Genomic DNA, 16,082 nt, shown 5'->3' with positions numbered 1-16,082 from the left:
AAAACAACTTATAGAAAATAAGCCTTATTTTTATTAGGGTTTTCCGTTGACCAAAAATAGTTTTCCATTGACCAGGTTTTTTTTTATACTACAAAATACTGAAAAATGTGGAAAACTAGATTTACAAAAAAAAATTCAGCAAAACAAATAGAGTGTAAAAATAATGTGTATCTAGCACTGCTCCAACCATAATGTTTAGGCCGTGTGTGTATATATTAAGAAAGTTAATGACCCCACCAATAGCGTTATTAACATTTGTTAATATAAAATTTTAGGAAAATTTTAATACCATTTTTAATTTTTTTATTATTGAAAATATAAAAAATTATCAAAACTCAATTACATTTTTCATTTCCCATAAAAAGTTTTGAAGAATAGGGTTCGATTAATGTATGCTCTTAGAATATACATTAATTATCAATTTTAAAAAACTTTTTATAAGAAATTGAAAAAACTGTTAAAAATTTTGGTATTTTTTTTTTTCTATAAAAAATTTCCTAAAATATGATAAAACCCTTAAAAATATTTGCAAAACCATACCCTCATCCGTTATACTTTTCCCACTTTCATTATAGAATGTAATACGGTGTCGTTTCGCATCATTCCGCAATGCACAAAAAGAAAATTTTGATCGACCGTATCAAACACGGCTCAACCACAACGGGTCGGGGCAAAATCATAACGGGTCCAACGACCAAAATTATGACAACTTAGGCACGCACTGTCGTCGTGACAGAAGCATTGTAATAATTTTCAAGCATTTCCGCTTCTTCTTCCCAGATCTCGTGCGCAATTTCATAGCCAAAACCTACCAAATTCAAAGACAAAAACAAGACGACACCGTTTAATCCACGATCAGGTGCTTCAACTTTTCCAATTCTTTCAGTTCTTAATTCATTTCCATTTTTGATTTCTACTCTCAACTTGAATAATTCAACTATTGCTTTCAAAAAATTTCATACAATTATCAAACACTTTTGCTACATTGATGCTTGTGATCTAAATTCAGTTCTGTTATAACACAATACTGTCAAATCGTGTTGTTTGTGAGTGAAATTTAGTTGAAAATTAGGCTGAATTGGTTTTCGATTTTGGTGGAAATTGAATTTTGTGTTTCAGGGAGTGGAATTAGGTTGAAGTGATTTTTTGTGTGTAGAAGAAAAATGCAGCACGCTCCGGCAACGATTGAGGAGCAATTGATATTGAAAGCGATCAAGGAAGAATGCCCGTGGGAAAACCTCCCAAAACGACTTCAAGCAACGCTTTCTTCTAAGGAAGAATGGCATAGAAGGTAACAGTTACTGTAGACCTTAATGCTACATTTTGCGTTTTTCAAAGAAAAAAAAAATAGTTGTGATTTTTTGGTATTTAGATGGAGAGAAATTGTTAATTGTGTGAAAATGACAAAAACTATGGGGTTGGGTTATGGATCATTAATAGACTAATCAGGGTCTGTTAGTGTGGACCGGGAATTTAAAAGGATGTGATGGTTTTTTTTTGCTGAAATTTGGTTGAAGTATAGTTGTATTTAGAAACACCACGGTTTTAGAAAGTTTTACATAGGCAAATAAGCTAATTGAACACATACAACCCTTTAATACATTACCTTTTCTAGGTATAGCTGTACTTTTTCCTAGCTTATTTTTTTAAGCTCAGTAAGGCAATGAAACTAAGCTAATCCAAAACAAGCATGAACATTTTTGAGGTACAGTTTGAAGTTTGCTAGTGGCAAAGGCTTGAGTTGGAGATGCTCTAGGGGTTGCTGAAGTTTGTTATCCCGTAATGAAAGTATGCGCATAGATATGTCTGGTTAGGTCCATTAACATATGGTTTATTATTCAATATTCATTTCGGGCAAACTTTTCTTTCTAAATTGGTTGGTACAGTATTATGTGCAGGAGTCAGCATGTATTCTATTCATAATCAATGCTTTCTGGGCATCCCTTATGAATTGGAATAAATCAGTGAATAACTGAGTGGCAAAGGTTTTGACGTTGAAATTTTTTTTTGGATAAACAACGGGCTTTATTAATGAAGAAAAACTCCCAAGTATACAGGGGTTTTCAATGGAAGGAATACAATAAACATCTTAAATTACAATACTCTCAAACAAATCTAACAGAGAATAACATGAGAACGATTGTAATGGTCTAGTCCGATCAAGCATAGAATGAAAAAAATAAAAACGATTTAGCTTTGAACCTCTTTCGTAGAAATTGCGTGGAAATGGCCAGCTAATGTGAGGAAAAATCAATACACTGACTATTACGGCTGCTAAAAAGAAACTTAAGTTTAATTATTTAAGCATGTTGATAGAAATGTTGGATTTGTTAGTTTATAGAAGCCATTCTAGTGGAGTGAAGTTCACTTTTGTTACTTTGACAATTCTGCACCATTTGTTTTATTTTATTCTTTTCCTTTTGACCTTCTTGAACGAGTTATTTGATTTTCTTTTGAAATGACCTTTTTTCCTTTCATGAGTGCAGGATAATTGAACATTGCATAAAGAAAAGACTCCCATGGAATACTTCTTTTGCTCGCAAAATATGCAAAGAAAGTGAATACTATGAAGATATGATGCGTTACTTGCGAAAGAATCTAGCGGTGCGTGTGATATGATCTTTAAAAAAAAAAAAAAAAAATTTTTTTTTTAATGTTGCAAGCTTATGTTACTATGCCATTGACTTCTAGCTCAAACGACAATTCCTTGTATAATAATGGGATGGAGGTAAGGTCATGGGTCTAAGACCCATTGGGTGCATGCATAACTTATCAATAAAAAGAAATAGCTAATGTTACTGATTCATGATTTTAAAAAAAAAAAAAAAACCCTAAATGGAGGATTACATGTTGGCTTACTTTGTGCAAGTAAAGTCTTCCATATAACCAATTAGCTTATTGGCTTAGAGATGGTTCTGTCATCTTCTTCAAAAAATAAGATTTATGCAGTTTACATGTTGATTTTGTTATTTGCAGCTATTTCCCTATCACCTTGCTGAGTATGTTTGCCGTGTGATGAGGATATCACCTTTCAGATATTACTGTGATATGATATTTGAGGTTATGAGAAATGGTAAGAGGTTACCTTCCTTAACAAATCTGATACAGTTTTGCTGGAATTTGCAGCTATCATTATTGTTCGTACTTTTACTTGCTTACAATAAAGGAGTTTTCTCACATCATGTCACATGCATCATTATCAGCCTCCCTTCCAATTAATATCACTTACAACGTCTCATATACCAATGAACTGCAAACTTCATTGATAAAGATTTTCACACTGAAGCTACATTCGGCGGAACTGATCTGCTAGATTAGTTGTTCATATAAATTTTTAATAAACTTCCGCTTATCCTAAAAGCTTAAAACTTGTAGGAAACAGTGAATTTAGTTAGTTAGCCATATTATTTTAACAGTTCCACTGGAATCACAATTTTTAATCCTTCTATGGGCTTTTACAAATTCTGTATTCAACATCATGTCAGAAAAATTGTGGGGGTGGGGGGAAGAGAGAAAATTTTCCTTCTTGAAATCCTGTTAGTCTGTAGTCAGTTTGCCTTTTTCGGATAATAACATCAAGCTGATGTATGTTTCACATAGTCTTGGTACTCATCTAATTATGAGCATCATGATTAGTTTCCTTTTGTGGAGTCAGGCATGGCATACATGGAATAGACTAATTGTTTCTTTGAGTTCAAATGTTTTTGTTCCCTTTTTTTTTCAAAATTTTATTTTATTCACCCTTGATCTGTCAGTATATCCTTATTCTTTACTTTTCAATTTTCCATTATTAGAACAATAGTTTGAATTGTAAATCTAACTTGCCTTTATCTCTTCATTGTTTGGTTGTCCCCTCTTGGTTACTTATCATGGTTACGTGTGCATATGTGCCTTTGTTTGTATTTATGCATCATTTACCTTCAAATTTGCTTATGCCCATTTTGGAGATACCTGCTTATTATTTGAAATGGTTAATAGTTGTCCTTATCATTTGTAGAGCAACCTTATGACAGCATCCCAAATTTCAGCGCTGCCGATGCTTTGCGGCTTACAGGAATCGGAAGAAATGAATTCATTGATATCATGAACAAGTGCAGATCTAAGGTAGTGGATAGGTTTGCTTGTGTGTTTACGGATATTTGTGTTTATACACACAATGTTAATTTGTATCATAAGGTTTCAATAATGTGCACATATGTTACTAACATGATACAGATGTTCCTTTTTACATGAGTTATAATATAGGTTCCTTAAGAGAAACTAATGAAACTCAAAGATAGATAATTCTTTATTAATGCTTTTTAAGTGGACTAGCAGCACTAGCCATAATTATTATGTTCTAAGCTTGCTCATCAAAATTATTATGTTCTAAACTTCAACTATCTATTTCACATTTTTCTTCCTTCTATAGCGTGGATCTATTTTCATCTCCTTGCACTTTCAGTCTTAATAAAGCTTCCGTTTAAAAATTAATTGAATTTTGATATGGTTCATTTGGATGGAAGTATCTAAAAAGAAGGATTTGGATTTCAATTTTTAGTTTAAATCACTTCAATAAAGTATGAAAGGGATTAATTTTTCTGTTGATGAAATTTATGGATGGATTTAAACTTTACTAATATGCGAATTTGAAATGATTAGCTATAAAATATTATTTCAAATCCATGACATTACAAGTTTTTATGTTAGATCAAAATCCTCTAAGCTTAAATTATCACATTTTGTTAAATTCATATCAAACTATTTATACTACCAATCTTTCTTCAATTCAACTATACAAATATTATGAATGGTTTGTTATTGTAATTTTTCTTCAAATCTCTTGAATTTAAATCCTCATATCCAAATGGAACCATATTGTTTATGAGGATATTTTGATTTAGTTGTGCTTGATTAGTGTTATCTAATATCAGCTAAGTGTATGAATTAAAGACAGGCATCTTATTGTGCAAAAATATCTTCAGTTTCATGGATTTTGCCTTATGCTGGTATCATAAGTCATTTGCTTTCAGATGTACTATACATTATTATCTTACCTATTATCTACTGTTTTGGAGCTATCCAGAAAATTATGTGGAAGCTGAACAAGTCAATTGCAAAGGAAATGTTACCTACACAACCTGTAGATTTTGCAATTGAACCATGGTGGGGAGTTTGTCTTGTAAACTTTACTCTAGAAGAATTTAAGGTGAGGTTCTTAATAATCCTTTTTTCTTACCATTGAATTCTTAGGAATACCTACCGAAATAAACTCCTTTGATTTCATAGGGAGTTCAGTCACACAAGAAGTATCTCTGTTTATGTGCTTATGGGGCAAGCACTTGGTGATTGATGAAACTTACTAACTTTTCCTTCTTTTTATAGAAACTCTCAGAAGAAGAAATGGCAACAATTGATAAAGTCTGTAAGGAGGAAGCAAATTCATTTATTTTGTTTGATCCTGATATTGTAAAGGGTCTCTTCAGACGAGGGTTGATATACTTCGATGTCCCTGTTAATCCTGATGACCGTTTTAAAGGTACATTGGATACATTTACAGTTTTTTTTTTGGTTATTGGTTTCACTAGTTTTTTATACCTTAAGTTCCATATGAATTCACTTACCTGAAGCATGTGCCAAAGCCAAAAGTTATTTAATTTTTTTTTCTTTCTTTTATCTCTCTAGGCTTTCATTTTGTTCTTATTGTTTCTGTTATCATTAATTGCAAGTCAATGACTTGTGAATTTTCTTCAAATTATATAGTAATTCTGGAAGGTTAGCTTTCTGTTGGCACGAAAGTCTTCATCCCTATGTCATATATATTAATAAAAGCATGGGTGGCTTGTTATTCGGTCACATAACCTGACCTTCCCCTAAAGAAGATTAAAAGAATGAAATCTTCAAAGCACTGCTATGTTCAAATGAACTTATCCAAAAAAAAAAAAAAAAAAAACCCTTTCACATTCAAATTAAGAAATCATGTGTTTTTTTTTGGCTGTGAAATCCTTTCTAATTGAGGTAACCAACAAAATATTTCCATAAAGGGCATGGTTGTGTGGACTTCTGGTGAAGCTTAGCTAGCTGAATCTATATATTTTGATGTCTACTTAATGAACTAATTAAATTTATACCTAGAGCTAGCATATAGTGGATCCATTTGCTTTGCTTTATGGCATGCTTTCTTCTTCTATTTTATGTAATTTATAATATGTGTTTTTGATAAATGATAAGGGCAATTAATGTCTAGATTACATTATTTTACATTATCATAAGTAATGCCAATGCGTCTGCCTTATATGGTCATGGGTTCAAAACTCATTAGGTGCATGTGTAAATCACCCAAAAAAATAAAAAAGTTACGATGAGTACTTTCTATGATTTGTACTTAGGCTGTAAGCTGAGACAGTTTGAAAAGTGGGTCAAAGTTTCTTCCTCTTACACTTCTGTAAAATATGTGTTGATTGGAGTGGTGAAGTATAAGATAAGTTTAATAATAATAGTTTAAGAACGATTCATCCTCTTCATTTGAAACCCTTCTGTGGGGATTTTTGTGAGTCCACAATGTTAATGTTCATGGTTGTTCAGTTTCCAGGCTTGAAGGGTTTGTTTCCAACAGGGAGCAGTCCTATGAAGATCCTATCGAGGAGTAAGGCAGTCGTTCTAATATTCAGATATTCTCTGTCAATTGAGTGTTTTCTGCAACCAGTTTTTTTTTTTTTTTTGATAAATAAAAGAAATGGGTTATATATGGGATCCTAATACTTGAAATCTATCATTCAGGTTGCTGTATGCAGTTTTTGTTGTTTCAAGTGAGAATGCAACTGTTGCTGAATTGGCAACAACTCTACAGGCTGACCTTTTGCAGCTGCAGGCTGCTGCATCTTTTGCATGTCGACTGGGATGGGCAGTAAAAGTAATTGATCCAGCATCTGTTCTTCAAGATACAAGCATTGCTAGTTCTCTTAGGGCTACTCTTAGTGATGAAGATGGTTCTAGTGCTAGTCTAGACTCTGCAAACATTTTTGTTGACGGTGATGTTGCTCAACAAGGAGATGTTTTGGAGAAAGAAAACAATGGGCCCATTTCTGCCCATGCTCGTGTTGCTTTTGTGGTTGATGCTAATATAACATCCTATCTTATGATGGGGTCTGTTTCACCAGGTATGTTCATTTTTGTCGTCTTTTTCCCCCCTTCATGTCAACGTCAAGTTCATTTGTCTTATAATCTTGAATGTGTCCTTTATCCTGTTTTTACCCTGAACATTATCAGCTATCTATGTGAAAACAAAATAAAGTTGTGACTCTAGCCCTGTTGTCAGCATGGGAACTTCTTGTAACAATTATCTAGGAGGGACTAGAAATAGAATGGTCATTCTATCAGTTCCCATAGGAGCAGAAGTTCATCTTGAATGATTATTCTACCATTTTCCAGAGGTGCTCTGAAGTAGCAAAGTTAAACATTTAATGTGTTGTCTTTATGCGATATTTCTTCTGCAGAACAACTTCAGTCTGTCTTTCATCAATGATATTTCTAGGTGGACCTATGTCATAAACTTCCCAAAATGTATTCATCTCTCTGTAAGGCAAGCGAAAATTCTCTTGTCAAAAGGATCGAAGCATAGTGCTCCTCTGACCCTTTTTTTTTTAATTACTTTTTTTTATTTTAGACTGCACTGTGAAGAGGGAAGCAGCCTTCTTCAGAACTTGAATATGATCCTGCTATATGCTGGAGACAAATTTCCATGAATTCAGCCTCTCATGCTGCCCTATCCTATCAACTTCTTAAATTTTTAGACATTTAACAATACTTGGCTTACATGCTAGGATTCTACACAATTTTATAGGAAAGTGGCAAATTGAGATGCTGGAAACTTGTCTCAATGCTATTTCTCATGTATATTGCATTTCAAATGAGAATTTTGTCTGACCTTACCCCTTCCGTGAATTCTGTATTTCCTTTGCCATCATCATAAAAGACACCCATGATAGTCTGTGGTTGCATTAAGTAAAAAAGGTATCCAGAATTGATCTCAGTTTGTGTAGACTATCACAGCAAGAATAAATTGTGGTATCATGAGAAGGATTTCAGGTTGGATTGCAGCCAATTGCTTCCATGCTTAATAGTTAACCCTGTTCAAACTTATTAGTTGTGATTTGGAGAACAATAATCTTGCTTTGAGTGGTATATTTAGTCATCTCTACTACTCCCCTGCCCCAAAAAGTAAATAATGATTTGAAATAGTGAACTTTTGACTTGGCTGCATTTTGTTTTGAGTAAGTGCATAATGCATCTGCGACAGAGTTGAATGAAACTCTAGTGTGAATCCTCTTCACTCTGTAGTGATGAGAAGTGAAAAAATGACTATATACTGGATCATATAATATAAAGTCATGTTTCTTTAAGAGAAATGGGCATCTGTTTTAATCAATCCAAATTAACAGGTTGCTAGGCTTGGCACTTTCAGTAATTTAATTTCCATCAAAATATATCATAATAAGTAGTAGTGGTTCTTAATGAGAGAAAAGTTGAGCAATCTCATGGATGTTTTACTCCACAAGTAGAATTTATGCAAATTGCGTGATATTAATCATGTCTTTCTGTTAATCTCCTTTTACAGGCTTAAAATCCCATGCTGTAACACTATATGAAGCAGGAAAGTTGGGTCATGCTGGCATTGCTGATCTCTGCAAGGATCTGAGTACGTTAGAGGGAACAAAATTTGAGGGAGAATTGCAGGAATTTGCAAATCATGCATTCAGCCTCCGTTGCGTTTTGGAATGTCTGCTATCTGGTGGAGTTGCTACCGATGCCAAAGCAGAAGAAGTTTGTGATAAGATGGGTATGTTAGCTTCAAGCAATGATGAGGCCACTTTGATAGCTGACATCACTTTGACTGACAAATCAGGAAATTCTGCTACAAATGAAGCTAGGCTGGATAAAGATGATTTGGTTAGTTCAGGGATGCCCCATGAGGATTCTATTTCAACTGAACCTGCTACTGGAAGTGCTGATGATGAAATATTTTCTGCTACCTTGAGCGAGGTGTCTAACTCAGATCCAGATTTCCAGAATGATGAGAAAAAGATTCTATTTGAAGGGTCAGATGCTGGAAGAGATCCAATGAAGAGGAAAAAGAAATATCGCGTGGATATTCTTCGCTGTGAAAGCTTGGCTTCTCTTGCACCAGCAACTTTAGACCGATTATTTCATCGTGACTATGACATTGTTGTGTCCATGGTTCCTCTTCCTCCTTCATCAATTCTTCCTGGACCGACAGGTCCCATACATTTTGGTCCTCCCTCTTATTCATCTATGACACCTTGGATGAAATTGGTGCTATATTCAACTGTGGCTAGTGGGCCTCTATCAGTTGTTCTTATGAAAGGACAGTGTCTACGGTTGCTTCCTGCACCATTGGCTGGTTGTGAGAAAGCCCTTATATGGTCTTGGGATGGTTCTACGATTGGAGGGTTGGGAGGGAAGTTTGAAGGCAATCTAGTCAAGGGAAGTATACTTTTACATTGTTTAAATTCACTTCTTAAACACTCAGCTGTGCTGGTACAGCCCCTCAGCAGGAATGATCTTGATCGATCTGGAAGAATCATGACCATGGACATTCCGTTGCCTCTAAAGAATTTTGATGGTTCAATTGCTCGTGTGGGGAAGGAATTGGGGCTGTGCAAAGAGGAAAGTTTGAAACTGAACTCTCTGTTAACTGATTTGGCAAACAAGATAGAGTTGTTGGCGGTTGGTTACATTCGCCTATTAAAACTTTTTAAAGAAAGAGAATCTGACCACTTTTCTCCTGATGATGAGAAGTATGAATGGGTCCCATTGAGTGTGGAATTTGGGATGCCACTTTTTAGTCCAAAGTTGTGTAACAACATATGTAGAAGGGTGGTATCATCGCAATTACTTCAAACAGATTCACTTAGTGAGCATCATGATGCAATGCAAAATTTACGGAAAAAGTTGCGTGATGTTTGTGCAGAGTACCAAGCAACAGGTCCTGCTGCAAAACTTCTTTACCAGAAAGAGCAAGCAAAGGAATCATCTCGACAACTCATGAACTATGCTAGTGGTAGATGGAATCCGCTTGTTGACCCTTCTTCTCCCATTTCAGGAGCCTTGAGTGAGCATCAGAGACTAAAACTTGCTAATCGGCAACGTTGCCGAACCGAAGTTTTGAGCTTTGATGGTAGCATTCTTAGGTATGTATCAATCAATACATTGTACCGTTTGCATACTGCTGATTTTGCTTTGAAATATTTAATGGCATTAGTCTTTATAACAGTTTGCTAGTAATTTCCTATGTAAGTAATTTTTAACACAGAATATTCAGTATATACATTTTAAAAGTTTTTACTGAAGTACTCTGTATAGATGAGAGGTGGTTTTTTGGAGAAATTTTATATGGGAAGATTCTTTCTTGCAATTATCTGCTGATAATATTTACTGCAGAAAGATTCGCAATTTCTAAATTGTGTAATGGTGCCTGGAGGCTGTGATATTGAGTGTGGTTGTGGCAGTAGATAAAGCATCATGTATAATCATCTTGCCAAAGATTTAACTAAGAAATTGTTTAGGTTTTTCCAACGGACCTAGTTAAGAGCTTAACTTGCTAGACACCTAGAGCAGATCTATTAAGAGGAGTAGTTTTCAGGAAGTGTTATTATTTATGTGGAAATATATTGTTGATTCGTATTACCTTTTCCAATTACTCCTTTAATTTAAATATCAGTAAGAAGATGTTTGACAAACCTAGTGGTAGCACCTGGTTAGGTGGCAAGGAGCCTGATTAAGCTTGGTGGTTGCAGCTGTGCATTTTTTGTTGTTAGGAATTATTAATGTAGGTTAACAATTGTTTTTTTTTTTTTGGGGATAACCTAGGAAACCTATCTAAAGAAGAGCCCTTTGGACTTGCCTCTAGCCAGTAAAACCTATGGGCAACTAACCCCACCAGTCATAATTTTTGGAATAAGTTTGACTCTTAATCATGGTTACGAGAGGGTCTTTACAAGCTGCAAAACAGCTTTCTGAGGAAGCATTATGAGCGATGCACTGATGCTAGAGGATTTTTGAGACTGTCTAAATTTTGTGAGGGTGTGCAAAGTTAATAAGGGACACAGCTTTCTGGAACAAAGTCAGGAAGCATTTTGGTCTCTTCTTTCTTTTGTTTTGTCCTGTTGAATTTAACATTGGTAGGGAGTGAATTCTTGGTACTCTTATGCTGCTATTCTGATCTGATTTGATGATATCTTGAATATAATTATTGAATGATATTTTGCAGATCATATGCTCTAACTCCTGTCTATGAGGCTGCCACAAGGCCCATTGAAGAAGCACATACTGTGAGTTCAGTAAAAGTTGAACCGGATGAAGTTGACAGCAGAGAAGTAACCCTTCCTGGTGTTAATCTTATTTTTGATGGTTCTGAGTTGCACCCCTTCGATATAGGTGCCTGTCTGCAGGCTCGTCACCCTGTCTCCTTAATAGCAGAGGCTGCAGTGGCCTCTGCATCTGTTACAATTAAATAGGGCTTTATGCTACAAAATTTGCTCTGGTAACATGGAAGAATTTGTCCCAATGCTAGCAGTTAGCAATATCCTGTTCTTCATGGCCATCAGGCTTCCTCTAAGGTCCAAGGTAAAGAACAAACATGATTTATGTCGCTGACAAATTCTTTGTCATTATTCAATTGCTAAGATTTATCTTTTATTCTTCTAATCACTCATTTTCTATTAAATGTGTCATAGCTGCCACCCTGCCACACAATTTACCCCTGTGGCCTTGAATATGCTAATATTTAAATTGAATTTGTATTTTGCTCCGTGTCCTCATAAAGCATGGTTACTCTCGTGTAGTTTGACACGGGCAAAGTAACTAGGAAACAATGATGTTGGCTGAATGCTTCTTAAATCAATTAGAGGATTTAGTTTAGGCTTTTGCTTTTAATTTCTGGGTTCCTTTGCCTCTATAAATTACTGGTCACTATGGTAAACATGAGTTGAAGTTAGCTGACAGCAGCACTATGGTGATGCAGGTGATTGTTTTTTCACTGGATAGAAACATTGAAATTTTTATGCTAACCTCTTTAATTCTTGAAGAAAATAACATATATAGGAAGAGTTCTCATTTTTTTTTTATGAGGGTAAGCTGCCTGCTCTCACAATCAAATTGTTTGATGATATGAAGGAGATTAAAAAAAAGGAAGGATTAAGATCAAACAGGTAGGGTATTTGAATATTGTAGTCATAGAATTGAGAACATTTGTTTCAGTATCACGTTGATAACCTTATGTACATTTTGGAAGGTACATATTGTACTTTGTAAGTGAAAGGAGAAATTGGAGTTCTTTTTTAAGTGCAAATTTCTTGATTGATGCCTCAAAAAACTGTGTTTGAAATGGTGCTGACGGAAGCAGATTTCCCTCTTGATCATCAACTGTTATCTCTACAATTTTATGCGCGTGGCTTTCCTTGCATCATTCCATTCTATTTGATGTAGTTTTGGTTGATTATTTTGTCTTGACATGCTCGGTAACATATTCATGATTAGGTTTTGGGTTTGTGCAGGTGTTGTTTTCTACTCAACACTGTCATATCGTGGAACTTCAGTTTATTATTTACAGTGGGGCTATGGGTTGTCGATATATCTTTCTGAAATAGGACATGGTGTCATAGTTTCACTGATATGCTCTCCATCTTTTTTTTTTTTTTTTTAAATCTTAGCTTTGTGGGCACATAATTAGAGGGAGAAGAGTAATACTGCCAAATGAGGCGTGTAATGAAGCATATTCATTTGTCGTCCAGTGTTCAATGATGAAATGTTTCTACCTCTCAAGTCATATTCCAATTTTTCTCATTTGATGCTTTTGTGGCGATTCACAATTGTGAGGAAAATCTGCATGATACAGTAACAATTGTCAACAGCTTGTAATTTTTTTTACCTGATTGTTTTTTTAGAGAGTTCGCGTCCGCTTCTGATGATAGTTTTTTATTATCAGACTAAAACACCAATCAATATTTTGATGTAGGCAGCGTAATACCTGATTGTGATTAGTGTTGTGGCTTTCTTTTTTGGTTGGGCCAACTATTTATCAAACTTTAATGGCCGAACTATTTTTCAAACTTTAATGAATACAATTATCTATTTCTTTTTTGGTTGGGCCAACTATTTATCAAACTTTAACGAATACAACTCTCTGTCTCTCTCTCTCTCTCTCTCTTTGCGGTGTGATGCTACTTTAGCCATTACAAACTAAATTAGAAACTGTTGTTCCATTATAAAGCTGTAGCTGTGTCATATTCTGGCCCAAAAACAAATGAAAAAGAGATCAGCTGTGTTGGCGATGTGGATTCGGCTTAAGGGGATAATCTGATAAATTTCTTTTACAAGGTCGTTGATAAAGGCTTGAAAGTTGAAACCACCACTAAGATATAGGATTTAAAATATAATTTACCATCTTTTTAAAAATAAACTAACCCAAAACACGCATTTATGGTAAATTCTTACCAAGTGAGTTTAAATTATATACACCATACGAATATCACATCAATTATTATCATATAAAGTAGAAAAAAAAATGTTAAAATGATCATTAATTTTATTATAAATATCTTACAAACTAATATAACAATTAATATAAATGATGTTCTTATATATCAATAACATAATTGTAGGGACTGGGTTTGAGCACTTCTACGGGTTAAGAGAGTGGACCCAAGCCCAGCTTGCCCTTCAATGAATTTATAGAGAGCAAGCTCAAGAACTAGGCCCTAGTAAGGAATACAACTGCCATGCATGGTTGCATGTGGGTTTATCAACCTAAACATAAATTAGGATGCACAATAATGCTCCTCGGACTTGCCTTCCAAAGCTTGGAGTTCTTCTTATTTCTTTGAAGATTGATTACAAGGATTGAGAGAATACAAGTTGCTACAGTACTTCTTAATTCAGATTTTTCGTCCCCCTTCCAAGAGAGACTCCTTACATTATATACACCTCTCTCAACTGATCCCAACCCTACATTCGTTGATCAGCCAAGTCACCACTTGAGAGATTATCCCATCAGCTGCATTCTCATTCCTCCTGTGGGTTGCAGCACTCAAGACAGCACTGTTCAGGAGTCCTATCCTCATTAATGCGGCCAGGACGTTAGTTGAAGGCATTTAATGTGGAGGTGGCAGCTCGTCTTAGACTTGCTCCTTCACCATGCTCCCGTCGCCGTCGCGTGGCGCTTGCCCTTTCCTCCTCGGACATTCAAGAAGATCCCTCTTTGGTCGAGTGGTGCTCGTGTACTTCCAAGGTCTCAGATGTCCGAGGACGGGGTCGTCCTCGGATATGTTCCTTGGGGGCCGGACGCCGTACTTTTATCCTTGGACCCCACATGCATCCTCGGCATGGGCCTCTGGGCCTGGTTTGAGGTGGGCCGAGGCTGCCTGATTTTCTGGCTCCACAATAATAAATAAATAAATTTCTCAATTATAATTCTAATTTTCCTTTAAAATTTTATATATAAACTTCTAAATTTAGTATAATCTTTTTCTTTATAATTACCATAAAATTTAAATAATGATGTTCGTTTCATGATAATTGTTTTTACTATCGAACTTACAATTTATGATGTTCCATTTGTGCTCAAAGTCTTTTCTTTTATTTTTTGTTTAATTTCAAAACTTTTCCTTTATTTTAATTCGAGATTTATGAGTTTGTCCAATAATATTTATGTATTTCCCAATCACTTATATAGCTAGGAGTGTGATAATACCCACACAAGCTAATGATTTCAAAGCTCTTTCAATTAATTTTTTATTTAATATATATATATATATATAAATTGAAATCATTAGGACAAATTTGACAGTTTTATATATATATATATAAATTGAAATCATAAGGACAAATTTGACAGTTATTATTATTATTATTATTATTATTATAAGTAGAAGCACTCTTCTCCTCTCTCCTCCAAATCCTTTTAAAAAAAAAAAATCCTTCCAATTGGACCGAAATGGACCGACAAACCAAAATAAAGTGAATTAACTTATTTATTATTTTTGTTGATATTTTTGCATTATCATTGTATATCATAGTTTATAATAAATGATAAAGGTGGAGGTTTGTCACGGACAGTCCAGCGGTTCATTTCCCTCCACCAACAACTTCAAGCTCGTTAGGGACAAGTTCAAAGGTGCAGCCCTCGGAAAAATCTCTAACCGAGGTAGAGAAGAAATGGTTGGAAACGGTGATCTCTGTGAGGAAGATTCCTCAAACCAAGCCTGTGGAATGCTCTATGATGGGGAGTCTGCACAGGGTGAAGATGATCCAACTTGCAGAGAACATGATCTCAGGCACCATTCTCACCAAATCAACAATAAAGGAGAGGGGAATAATTCACCACTCGATCACTCTGTTCCGGGAGAGATTGGTGAGCAAGGCAGAGGTGATGGGAGCATGGAAATTGAGAGACATTGAGGATTCTTCCTCCTTAATGCTTTTTGATCCTTCAAAAACCCCATCTAAGATGATGAATATCCTGATTTGGAATTGTAGGGGTGCTGTGAAACCCCAATTCAGGAAGACAGTGATGGATTTGGTGGAGTGGCATGCTCCAATGCTTATGGTGATCACTGAAACCAGAATGAATGGTGCTAGGGCTGTGGAGATGATTGAGTCCCTGCCTTTCGATGGTTCAGTGGTAGCTGATACTATTGGTTTTGCTGGAGGCATTTGGATGCTCTGGAGGACTGACTTGGTGCATGTGGAAGTGCTGGCCTCAACTGAACAGGAGATCCATGCCATTATCCGGGTAAGATCTCAATCTCTTAGCTGGATTGTTAGTGCCATTTATGCTAGTCCTAGGTTTGCTGAGAGATGCATGTTATGGGATAATCTTAAATTGATAGCCACTTTACATGATCTCCCTTGGGCTCTTATGGGAGACTTTAATGAGGTTATTGTTGAGGAAGAAAAGGCTGGGGGTAATCCTATCTGTCAAAGGAGAGTAAGGGCTATTCTTGATTGCATGAATGTGTGTCAAATGATGGATTTTGGGTTCTCAGGACCAAAATTCAATTGGACTAATAAGAGGGAATTGGGGG

The 16,082-nt window shown here is 35.4% G+C and overlaps 1 protein-coding gene across 2 annotated transcripts; it reads left to right on the top strand.

Moving 5' to 3' along the window:
- The first annotated feature begins 672 nt into the window (after positions 1-672).
- LOC111984990 (uncharacterized) lies at positions 673-12,947 on the top strand. 2 transcript variants are annotated; one of them, XM_024016612.2, is made up of 12 exons: positions 673-859; positions 1,120-1,291; positions 2,487-2,604; positions 2,977-3,073; positions 3,998-4,104; positions 5,066-5,188; positions 5,365-5,518; positions 6,565-6,625; positions 6,760-7,139; positions 8,597-10,190; positions 11,270-11,625; positions 12,555-12,947. In XM_024016612.2, the coding sequence occupies exons 2-11, from the start codon at positions 1,164-1,166 to the stop codon at positions 11,514-11,516; spliced, it is 3,009 nt and encodes a 1,002-aa protein (XP_023872380.2). In that variant the 5' UTR covers positions 673-859; positions 1,120-1,163; the 3' UTR covers positions 11,517-11,625; positions 12,555-12,947. The 2 variants fall into 2 exon arrangements, with proteins under 2 accessions (XP_023872380.2, XP_023872381.2); XM_024016613.2 differs by lacking the exons at positions 673-859; positions 1,120-1,291; positions 2,487-2,604; positions 2,977-3,073 and having other exon boundaries at positions 3,997-4,104; positions 5,058-5,188.
- Positions 12,948-16,082: the final 3,135 nt, after the last annotated feature.

Source organism: Quercus suber, unplaced genomic scaffold (assembly GCF_002906115.3).
Source record: "Quercus suber isolate HL8 unplaced genomic scaffold, Cork oak 2.0 scaffold_73, whole genome shotgun sequence".
Classification (NCBI taxonomy): Eukaryota; Viridiplantae; Streptophyta; class Magnoliopsida; order Fagales; family Fagaceae; genus Quercus; species Quercus suber.
The sequence above is the reverse complement of the archived record's forward strand: the minus strand, read 5'-3'. Positions and strand labels throughout refer to the sequence as shown.

Coding starts and splice junctions, on each gene's coding strand:
- LOC111984990 (XM_024016612.2), top strand. CDS start 1,164: ATGCAGCACGCTCCGGCAACGATTGAGGAGCAATTGATATTGAAAGCG. Junction 5,519..6,564: donor TCCTGATGACCGTTTTAAAG/GTACATTGGATA, acceptor ATGGTTGTTCAG/TTTCCAGGCTTGAAGGGTTT. Junction 7,140..8,596: donor GATGGGGTCTGTTTCACCAG/GTATGTTCATTT, acceptor CTCCTTTTACAG/GCTTAAAATCCCATGCTGTA.